Source organism: Pangasianodon hypophthalmus, chromosome 4 (assembly GCF_027358585.1).
Source record: "Pangasianodon hypophthalmus isolate fPanHyp1 chromosome 4, fPanHyp1.pri, whole genome shotgun sequence".
NCBI classification, from domain to species: domain Eukaryota; kingdom Metazoa; phylum Chordata; class Actinopteri; order Siluriformes; family Pangasiidae; genus Pangasianodon; species Pangasianodon hypophthalmus.
Window position 1 is genome coordinate 32,210,047 of NC_069713.1, and position 12,346 is coordinate 32,222,392.

General features: G+C 37.9%; 1 protein-coding gene across 2 annotated transcripts in view; it reads left to right on the plus strand.

Moving 5' to 3' along the window:
- Window positions 1-12,346, plus strand: part of clstn2a (calsyntenin 2a) — an 83,481-nt gene that overhangs the window by 31,126 nt on the left and 40,009 nt on the right. For both annotated transcript variants that reach the window (XM_026937114.3, XM_026937113.3), the window contains exon 2: window positions 6,432-6,554. In XM_026937114.3, coding sequence (XP_026792915.1) covers window positions 6,488-6,554 — 67 coding nt within the window. In that variant the 5' untranslated portion in view covers window positions 6,432-6,487. The remainder of the gene's footprint in view (window positions 1-6,431; window positions 6,555-12,346) is intronic.

The window sequence follows — 12,346 nt, forward strand, 5'->3', positions numbered from 1 at the left end:
AGCCTGACATGCATATAATGTTTTTCCAGTAATGGATGGACTACTCTGACTAAAGAGAGCTCAGGTGAGGTATGTGTCCAGTAATGTTGCAGCACTAGTCACACAACTTTCTCTTTTTTTTATTCCAGGATATTAATATGCAAATGTTGAGACTTACCTTGTGTTTCCATGTTACTGAAACCTGGAAAAGAGTGAAATGCTGAGAAGTTTCTCAGCACACACACACACACACACACACACACACACACACACACACATGTCCTTTTCACTACTACTACTAACACATCTTGTAATATGGCTGTCTGAGCATTTAGCTAACAATTACACACTGTGGAACAACATTCCCAGTTTTCACTACTGGACGGGATGCAAATTCCAGCATCCCAGCCAGACGAAGAAAGGCAACAATTTCAGGCTTGCATCTGTGATTTTTGGTGGCTCTGTCAAAAAAATGTCAAAAATATGTCACTGAGTATTGTGAATATTCGTAATGACAAATAAACTGCAGTATATCAGGCAACGAGCTTTTCATGGATCTATGACACGACTTGATTGTGCCACGTGGGCAGAGCTGAAGTTTCTTCAAAGATGCCAAGTTTCAGAAAATGAAGTAAACAAAAATAAACATTTTCTGTTGATATTTTAAAAAATATTTGTATTACTACAGTTTAAGAGAGGATATGTCGTAGTTACAGTTTATCTGGAAATCTAAAAAATTATTGACGTGGCCAAAATTGCCGTCGAAAGTATCAAAAAATATATATAATTTAATTATATAATTTAGTTGTTTACCATGTTGGAGTATTAAATATTTGGCTGACAGAAATTTGTGATGATTTTTATAACCCCTTTGTTTATTTCAAATGAAATGATAAATAGCTAAATTATGAATTTACATCTGTTTGGAAATTTCCCATTGCCTTTAAAGTGGTTATTCTATGAAGTAAAGAATTTTTTAATTCAGGCATCAGGTGTTCGTGGTTCTGAAAGCTTATAGCAAGTCTGAGGAACCGTGCAAAGGATCGTATGAAGCACAAGAAAAGCTATAACGGCACTAACATCGGCCCCTCGCCTTGAGCAGAGGCGTCACTGAAACAGCGGGGAGACTGACGTGCAACGGTGCGTCTGAGTCAAGTGACTGGGACGTCAAATCAATTAGTGGTAACAGTGTCATGTGAAGCGGATCATAACGCACACAGGTAATGAAAACCTAAATATATAAAAGTGAAAATCCTAGTGCCAGAGGTTTTTCAGATGGAACAACTGACAAAGAAGAGGACTTCATCAGGAGTATAGATAACAATGAGAGTTTTTTGGACGTTTGTAATAATGTTAGCGTCACAATTAGTACATGATCTCATAATTCTGATGATTTGAGCTGATCCTGATATCTATTCCACTATCATACTCTGTTTCCATATAGATGTGATCATTTAATCCAGTGGTACTCAAAAGTGGTGTCCATGAAGCGTAGGAGGTTTGTTACAGTGGCAGAAATCACAATTCACCATTATAGAAGTTTATATGTTTTTATTATTATATTATACTGGTCACGTGAATTGAAGGGGTTTAATCCAAATCTCCATAACTCAAAAACAAGTAGGCTTCGAAATAATGACAACTTGGACTTAATGAGAAAGAAATATGCTGTTCTGTGAGTGGAAAGTTCTAATAAACAGCACCAATAAAGAACCAGACATTATGTAATATTAGGGTTAAATAATGAGCCTAATATTTGAATAGTTGGATTATGTACATGGAATAACCGTAATAAAGGGGTCAGTGAAATTTCTTTTAACGTTAAAGAGGTCCCGGGCTGCAAAAATCTGGAGAAAACCTGGTTTAAGCAAATATGAGCATTTTCTGTTCTAGTTTAAATGCTGCGCATGTCATATTTCAGTATTTACTTTCAGTCAAAGAATTGCTCTATGAACAAGTTTTGTGTAAGAGTAAAATTTAGTGGAGTTTTAATGTAGCTGCTATCACTGTGTCAGGGTTTCGGCGAAATCGGGGATTGACTACGTTTCCCATCAGCCACTGCACTTCACTGGATCATGTCACATGACTGTTTGCACCTGGATCACATTTTGAGTTAACTAGCACAAGTATTTAATTCACGTCTTTCACGTCATTCATTGTCTAGCTTTTGTCTTTTGCTGTCACGTAATGCTCTCTAGTCTACGTACGCCACGTTGCCTTGAAACCATAGTTCATGTTTTGTCTGAGTTTGTGTTTGTGTCGTTCGTTTATTTTCATAAAAATAGTATTCTGCATTTGCATCCGCCTCCTCAGCAAATCCCTGACACACTAAATCTCATTGATAAAAGGATTTTTTTTTTCACACTTAGGGTTGTAATACAATGTGTATTCTAAACATTTAAGTTAAGTACTTTAATATATAAGTTGTGCTGTGTTCTCTTGGCAGTTTTTTATTATAATGGTTTATTTAAAATTAATTGTCAGAGAAAAACTTTTTTTTGTGGAAGTCCTACCTCCTATATTAAAACACGGATGTCTTGAGTATGGGAACGCTTAAACGCTAATGAGAATGCTGTCTGAGTAAATAAATCTTAAAGATGAATGGAGCTAGAGAATCGGATGCTCGGTATAACAGCATCTTGCTACTTTTCACAAACTACAGCAAGAACAGAGCTGAGTGAGGTAGATCTGAAGATTGTGGAGATCATTATTATCTTTTTAAAAGGCTACATTCTTCTAATTTAGGAGACAGGGTTCTGAATCTATACAAATAAGTCTATTATAATCACAATTACAATCACAAGGTGCTCAAGTAAACCAATAATAATAATAATACCAAGAAGCATTTGGCAATGATGTCTGAGATTTTGTCAATTATACGCCCTAGTTGTAAAACCTCTAATTCTCTAAACCATGTTTTAAAAATGATCAGAGAGCGCGCAGCATGGAAGCTCATGTCCATCCTCCTTATAACTCAATTACCAGCCTTCCTTGGATGAAAGATGCTGTGTCTATATCATGTTCAACTGCAGTAGTTCTCAGTAGTGTCCCAAATCAGCCTTTGTCATCTGGCATGTACTGATAGAGATGTTCAGCCCACGGCAATCGTTCCAAGCAATCAAGTAGATGCTAAAACGGATTTTTCGCATCCGAGAATAGCTTATGAAGCAAAACAGAAGACTCATGGTGTAGGGGCAGATATAAAAGTCTTTGTCAGGTATCTCAGGGAATGGTCTAAAACTGTTTTTAAACCCTACAGGGTGTGAATGAGAAATTGTGTGCCAAGTTGCCTAAATGGGAATGGCTGCCATTCTAGCTATTCTGTAGCGAAGGACTACTGGTAAATATTTGCTTTTGCAGGTGACGCTTATTCAAAGCATCCAAAAAATGTAAAAATACTGCGTTCTGCATTCCAACTGCAGCCAGCTTAGAGGCTCGTCTACCACGCTTAATTGAAATCTCTACAAATCCTGTCATTAATGAGAATTAGATGTGCACCTTAATGGACTTTAAACACCTTTTTTTTTACGTTTAAGCCCTTCAAGTGTGGAAAATCCCTTCAGTTTACAAAGAACAAAGTGCCACACTTGACTCCCGGTTAACCGTTATATTTCAATATCAAAAAAAATTCACCAATATTGCACTCCATTCTGGTGAGAGCAGGTGGTTTAAAGATTTGCCATATCAGATCAGTTGGCTGAAATGCCACCTTTCCAGTCTGTGTGTGCCTTTTAAGTAGATACAAGATGTTTAACCTTTTGCATTCTTCACAAGCAGTGACTTTGGCGTTTCAGAAATCGGTGTTGCTGCAGGAGCAACAGATTGCCAGGAAACTGAAAGCAGCCTTCTTGCCTTGAAAACGTCTAAATTGGGCGTCTTCTGCTCTGAAGAAGGCACTGTGTTATGTAAGCCGAAGTGTAATCCATGTAGAGATGGTTGATGCAGGTTTTCCTCTGGAAGGTAGTTTTTCACAAGCCATTATGCAGTGAAACACCTCTTCATTAATTATTTGTGGGCCGTATTTTATGCACATGCAGTGATGCTTTAATACCAAAATTGTGCACATTCGTAGTCAGATCTCAGACTTTCTGACAATATATGGCACTGAAATTTACATTAGGACTGTAAATACACTCAAGCAACTATGGAATGCCATTTGAAGCCAGGATTAAATACATAAATGTAATGCTATTAAAATTGCAGAAATCTTTTTTCCATATAGAGGACATTCTCTTAAAGAGCACTAGCCTCCTATAAGCTCTTTATTTCAATCTTCTCAGTCATACATCATCATATTAGTTGTTTTTTATTTTTAAATTGCTTTTACATTGCATCGCATTATATATTTGAAGGCAGAGAGAGAGGGAGGGGGGAAAAAACATCTTTTTCAGTCCGCATTTTCTATCCCCGATTTTTTTAAAGGCAAGTTCTTGTGTGTAAAGGCAGTTTGCTAGTTTATTGGCCAAAATTAAGAGATTAACTAAGAGTGGTTATGATTTATATTGTGAAATAAAGGATACTTTTTATTCAGTCTCATTTCTCACTTTCAACAATACTACTATCTGAGTATTCCTCTACGTACAAAGCCAATTGAACTTGATTGTCTTCCGCAGCTAAAGCTCCAGTATACACTTAACCTTCAACCATTCCTCTGCCTTTCATGACAGATCGTCAGTCATTAAGATATAATTATATGAGGATGTCAATCATCATGAAAGAATGCCGTCTACGGCCCACAGTTTATAAAAAAAAATTTTAAAAAAGCGTAACGCAATCAATTGCTAATGTTAACGTTAGGTTAAAAGCCTGCTTTATGTTTCCATTATCGTGGTGTTCGGTTGTCTCATAGCAGAATATATGGCTCTGGAGTGGATAAAAGCAGACCTTCTGTTGCATTAGCCTCCATCACTGTGCATTAACACCGTATAATGTATAATATAATTATTCCCCAGGTAATAACTGAGACATTATAGAGAAAGGGAGAGAAATTGAGAGAGACAGAATGGAAGAGAGAATGGGCAGTGGGTGTATAATGGATTATACACTCTTCAAAGTACAGACAAATCATATGAATTACTGTCATGTGTGTTCTAGTTGATCAGAAATCAAGCTATTGTACAGGTGAATATTGGGTGGTTCTTTCAATAGACACACACACACACACACACACACACACACACACACATCGGTACAATAGTCACTACTAACCCAAAAGTCTATTAAACCTCATGCTAGGTCAAGGTGGCTGATTATGCTTAGAGTAAATGATTTTTCATACTGTTTAGTGACTTTCACTTATCTTACAGTTAATTGTGGTTTGTAAGTGCTTTGTGTTTACACAAAAGGTGTGGATTGTGATGCACTGTGAAATGAGATGCACGCAGTAAATGAAGAATAGCCTTTCTGCCCAATTGTGACATAAAATCGAGAGTTTATAAACCCAGCCGTTAACTGCTGCATGTTGGAGTTGTATGTTTTCCCAAAGAGAACCCGTGCCAATCAGGGTCTTATTTATTTGGACCATGTATTGTTGCTTTGACTCGATTCCAGCACACTGGATTTGACCTTGTGTCACATATTCCCCCCTTAACATCACAGTTCCCATGGTAATGAAAGCCATGTGCTTGTGTTTTGGTTTCTGGTTTAGGTCTGTCTCCGCCCTGTCATTTCATTGCTTTGTTTCTCTATTGTGTGCGCCTGTTCTGTGTTATCCCATTGATTGACTTGTCTGTGTATACCCAGCTGTTCCTTTGTTTCAATGCAAAACAGCTGTTTCGCCTAGTGCCTTGTTTCCTAGTTTTATGTTTTTTTAGATTTGACTCTCCCCTGTTTATCCTGACTTACATTATGGATAAATGTAGTTTATTGTATGTCTGTATGTCTGTTGTCCTGGACTTCTGACAAGGATTCATGGTTGCCCTTGTGCGCATACAAATGTGAGCCTAGATATTCCAAGAAAATCACCTAGGGCTGACTAATTGCAGTGTGATAAATTTCTATCATTTCTATTATTTCTATTGTATAGGTATTTATGGAAATTCTTTTCTCCTATTTGTGCTGCTGTGTCAACTTTAATTTCCCAATAATGGTACATCTTGTCTTGTCTTGTCTTATCTTGTCTTAAATATGTCTTGTGAATTGTTGGGCAGCTTGTAAAATAGCACTTGATCCAGCACACCCAATTTTTTTTTTTTTTTGTGCTTATCTCAACTCTGAATATGTGTCAGGTTACTTTAGCTCAGTTGTGACATCTATTCTTTAAAAAAAAAGATCAATATAAAAATGTCTGGCCTTTTGCTTTCCTTATATTACAAACAACAAGAGGAATTATGACGGATAAAAGTAAACAAAAACCTTTAGGGTACGCAAACGGTGAGAGATTGCAGCAGATTACTGTGAGATGTGAGAATCTACTGACTTACTTTCTCTTTTCTTATGTCTTTCTCTTCCAGTGAATAAACACAAACCATGGATTGAGACATCCTACCATGGAGTGATCACCGAGAACATGGACACTGTCCTGTTGGACCCTCCACTAGTAGCCTTGGACAAAGATGCTCCCATCCCCTACGCAGGTACACGTTTCCCTTCGCTGACTGAACCAAGTCCGACTCTCTTCATTGAAATATCTCTTCATTCTGCCATGTGTCTGTATGAAATGTAGTTCTCGGATTGTAGAGATTTAGTGGCACCTTTTCTGAAACATATCCTGACTGATGCTCTGATTTCAGCATTATTTCAGAGTATTCTTTATTCCTGACATCCTGATTGCACTGGTGATGCATGTTTATAGTCTTACTGACCTTGGAAATGGTAGAAAAAGAAATAAGCCTAGAACAATCTGGTTATTCATTTTAGACAAGTGCAAGAGGGGATCAGCTGGAAGTCTTGTGAAGGAAAAAAAACAATAATTATATTTGTGTGTTGGTGTCAGATAAGTGTCTGGATGTGCCAGCTGGAGAGTAATTTAACAGCAGTGATAATTTTATAATATTTATACAAAGAGGCAAACAAGGTACTGTGACAGCGCTTCACAGCTTATTAAATGGCAAAGGATAGAATTAATTTTCTTTCTGACAACCTTGAAAATCTGACTTGGAAACCTTTTTTTGCATACAGTATTAGCCCTGATAATAATCAGGCATTTTGCTCTGCCTCTCAGCAAGCACAGTTCAGTTATAAAACTAATACAGTGTGCTTGATAAAGTCCATGCCTTCACACTTTTAGGAGGTTTTTTTTCTTTTAAGCAGCTTGTTGATGGAGCATGTAGCTGATTTACACAACAATGGCACAAGCACCAGTTTTATACCTCACATATCAATATCACATGTCATGTGCATTGGCTACACTTTTATTTTTCATTAAAGAATTTATTAAAAGTCATACGTGATTGAAACCAGGCAGAATATCCAACTGTTTTGCAATATTTTAACCAGCAGTTGTTTTTCTTTGCTGAACCATGACTCTTGTTTCGTTAAACTTTACTCAACCTTGTAACAAAATAATATTACTTTGCATTGCATTTTATAAAATATATTAAAATAATTGTAAAATCAGCACAGAGTTACAAACGTACATTCTGTTTGTGTGCCTGCTGCGTCTGTGCTTCATTAAGGAGATTCATTTTTATTTATCCTGAAAACTGACAACAAAAACAACACAAAACTTGTGATAATTCTTTCGTCTCTTTCAATGAGAGAATACATGCATACACGCAGATTGAAAATAGATGTTGCTGAAATTCAAAAACATTAATATATACAAATGAATGAATGAATAAAATGAATGAAGGAAGGAATAAAGGAATGAAAGAATTTTCTTTCTTGTTTAGTCAATGTTTTGTGCTTAGACAAAATGGCACCATATTAATTTGTGTATAGGAATGAAAGTGTCCCTTGGATAAAGAGCCAAAGTAGAATGTTTACAAAAAATCAGTCTAGGCTTGGACTCTGGACTGAAGATTGATGAAATTTCTGTCTTGATAAAAACATGAACGGAAAACTAATAAATTAGGTCTGGCAACCTAAGCACAGTAACCGAAACTCAGTAATCCTAAAGTGTGCAGGTTTGTCTGTCAGCTTCCTGTCATGGACATTAAATTACTGCAGTGCTATTCCCACGCAGAGTCAGAAAAAGCAGAGCAGAGCTGTTTTCACAAGGTGGTTTGCGTTTCTGGCTCCAGAGTCAGAAAAACAAATATTGCTGGTTACAGTATATTAGAAAAGGTGATGAAAATTCCCAATTTCTAAAACTAGACCTAAAACACCCTACACATGGAGGGGATTTGTTTATCTTCACTCACACAGAGTGAATGCATCACTGGGAAGATAATGTTAATGGCTACTAAAATGTTGGTTGTTGACACTCATTCCCTTCACTATGTCTTTCTGGCTACACAAACTAGAACACACACTCTTGCCAATATAGTGTGGGAAGCATGCAGTTGTACTGCGGTAGAAATGATTAGCAGATAATATTATTATCTTGAACCACAATAAAACATGACCAAGACATGGAAGACCCTACCGTGACCCTGCTACACAAATGTTTGAGTCTGTTGCAGACATTTATATGCTGTTTAGTAATGCAGAAAGATGTGGAAGACATTGATAATATACACTAGCCATTTAGAACAGCAGAAAATAACACTATAATAACACAATGAGTAATATAAAGGTGAATATTACGTTTAAATGGACCAGTTATCCAACATAAGCATTTTGCCACCCACTCCCACAGATGCTCTTGACCAATCCCACCCACTTCCACAGATGCTCTTGACCAATCCCACCCACTCCCAAAGATGCTCTTGACCAATCCAACCCAATCCCACCCACTCCCACAGATGCTCTTGACCAATCCCACCCACTTCCACAGATGCTCTTGACCAATCCCACCCACTCCCACAGATGCTCTTGACCAATCCCACCCACTCCCAAAGATGCTCTTGACCAATCCCACCCAATCCCACCCACTCCCACAGATGGTCTTGACCAATCCAACCCAATCCCACCCACTCCCACAGATGCTCTTGACCAATCCCACCCACTCCCACAGATGGTCTTGACCAATCCCACCCACTCCCAAAGATGGTCTTAACCAATCCCACCCACTCCCACAGACATACTTGTCCAATCTCACCCACTCCCACAGACAATCCTGACTGATCCCACCCACTCCCACAGTCTTGACCAAGCCCACTACCTTGCAAAGACACTCTTGACCAATCCTATACACTCCTGCAGACCATACTGACCAATCCCAGCAGCTCAAACACTCTTACCCAGTCCCACCCCTCCCACCCAAAGATCACAGCCAGTTTTGCTCTATAACACTCCTGGCCATGGATGGCTGTGGCACCAAACTCAAACCCATGATCTCCGGACGATAGGTCAGACGATACGTTTTTCTGTTGTGTTGCTCAGGAGACCTCAGCAGTCACTCTTGCACAATCCCACCCACTCCCAAAAACACTTGACCAGTTTCCCCCACTGCCACACACTCTTGACCCATCCTATCCACTCCCACAGAAAAAGGTGACCAATCACCAACCACTCCTTGAAGACTCTCTTAACCAATCCCACCCACTCCTACAGACACACTCCTCTAATCCCCTTTTCACAGACAGCCTTGACCTTGTAGCTTCTAATGAACGCAGTTGGTTCTATATCTCGGAGCGTAAAAGTCAAGTAATTTCAAACACAGTGACCCAAACCAGAATAATGTAGCTACTGAAAATGAATGCAGAAATGAATGAAAGTGTAATTTACATGAGATGTGGTAAACACCGCACTGCACAAATTCCATGTTAATAACACGGCTTTATTTCATCTCACGAGCTTCATGTCTGACAGTTCGCTCCTAGCCATATGAGATTATTTTGCTAAATTATGCCAACATGAGATTCTGGCCAGGTGTTTAAACTCCCTCTGGTACTAATGGACTCTGGGTCAGTGTTGTTTGTCAGCCTGAGAAATAATTATGGGAGTGTGTGAGAATGGGGCAGTTTTGCCTGCACGCATGTGTGCCCCATGTTTTCATGTCATAGACTCAATAAATAATTTGCCATATCGATGTCTGTTATCTAAGCGTCTCCCTTGGCGTGAAGATATATGCCTGGGGAACTATTCACAGCAGTGTGGTCCTAATTATTCACTTGGGATTTAACAAAACGCCATGTAGTTCTTTCACTCTTGTTAAGACTTACTGTGGTACTAGTGTAGCTGTTCGTGTTTTTCTCTCTTATACATGTGCTTTTGCTTTACAATGTTATTGGCTTGGAACCAAACCTACTCAGGCCTGAGGAGGCTTATCTGGACATTTACCTGTGCACCTGAGCCTGTACCTAAGACCTACAGCAGAAATGATAAATGTTAACTCATTATATCATGTCACTTACTGGGACTGGATTTGAAAAAAAATAAATAAATCACACTTTTCGCTGATGCTGAGAATTTACAGCTGTGGGAAGGTGTAAGCTTTACAAACTTGTAAAGACACTGAAGAGGTGATAATTAAAACATGAGCTGGGACCATTTTTCTGTTTCTGAAAGTGGCAGTGAGTGTGTTTTGCATAAAAGCGTACTCCTGTTACCATTTTTCTCCCACCAGAGAGCATTGCTGTTTCACCCTTTCATGCATAGAGCCCATGCATATGGATAGTCTATTTAAGGGTGTTTTTAGGAAAATATAAGATCATATATCACCTCCCAGTCACTTGAGCCTTTTACTGTAATTTAACATAAATTATCATCCTGAATTCGTCTGCTCTCTGTAGACCATTTGCCATTCTCAATAAATGAAACATGTCTCTGGTATATCTTTACAGACTTTCTTCACAAAATCCCAAAACTCCAATGAACGTTTAAATAGCCAACAAACACCTTAGCTTTTTGAAAGTTTTTTTTTTTTATTGTAGGTTTTTTTTTTTACATCTGAATTCAGCTGCATTCTGCAAAATTGTGTCAAGAATATTGCTATATTTTGTTCAAAATATTTTGATATTTTCTATAACATCTAAAAGGCTTTCCAGAATGTTAATTTTTTCTTATTTCTAAAGACACTGGAGGAATTTTTAACGTTTTTAATGTTTTGTCTTTTTTACTTATGGTATTCCTATAAATGGGCAATCCTTTTGCTTTTTAATATAAGTGAAAATTTAGTAAAAAAAAATAAATAAAAATTCAGATGACATACAATTTTAAGCAAAATAAAACATTCAAAGAATCTGGATATGTTTTTAAATGTTTTTGCATGAAAGGGAGTAAAATCAATTGATTTTGAAAAGAGTTTGAAAATTAGGGTGCTATTCTTAAGATTTTGAAGCTTATAAAAAATATTAAGACATACCAACCTTTTTTGGCACTTGCTTTAGACATCTCTCCTCTCAATGCTTTTGAAGCTTTCTTCTATCCCCCACATAAATCAATACAGATACAGATGTGTGGAGCACTGAACAGATACACTTACAGATAGTGTCATTGCATTACGGCCCTGTGCTTATATGGGATGGTGCTAATTTCAGCTCTTGTGAACTCTTTACTGTTATTTACTTGCCGTGAATACTTCAACTGAAGGATGACTCCCTCGGTGTAATTAAATGTCTTCAATGCATCATTTCAAATGACTTAATGATATAATTGGCTCTCTTTCCTATCCACTATATTTAATCTATGTACGTATAACTGTGCTGTGTAAGTAGAGAAGAAGAGATTCATGGCAAAAAAAAATTCACAACCTTAAAAAGAAAAAATCCAGAAAACAGGCAAAACTACTTTGAAAGACATGTCTCCTTGACTACCTGGATTTAAACGAAGATGGATAGAACAGGTTGATGGAGATTCCCCCAATGAAGGCGTCTCCAGATGCATCATTAAGTCGAACATCCTTTACTTCCATTTGCAGCCCATTAAGTATTCTTATCTTGAAACATTTCCTTGAACTCTCTTCTCAAACTTCACCCTTGAATTTCTTAAGCATCCTGCCTTCGAGCCCTTACCTGGTAATGGACAGCACTGTATAGCGATAAAGAGCTTGGAGATTGGAGCTGAAAAACCTAGATAAATGAGTGGATAAACATAACCAGTGCATATGATTCCAGACAGACATGATGTATGATTGGCTTATTGTATATTTGCATGAATGAGGAGGTGTACAGGTGTACCTATTAAACCGGCCGCTGAATGTATATTAACGCGTGACCCTACATTCACATTAGTGAGCGTCCCGTGGATTGTGTTGTTCGTAGTTTGTCTCTTGTCCGCTACTGTGTGAGGCTTTTTACTAGCTTAGTTGTCAGATTAGCAAAGCAAGCCAACTGTTCTAGTCACGTTCACTCAGGCACCAATGATCTCTGCTACTTCCTTC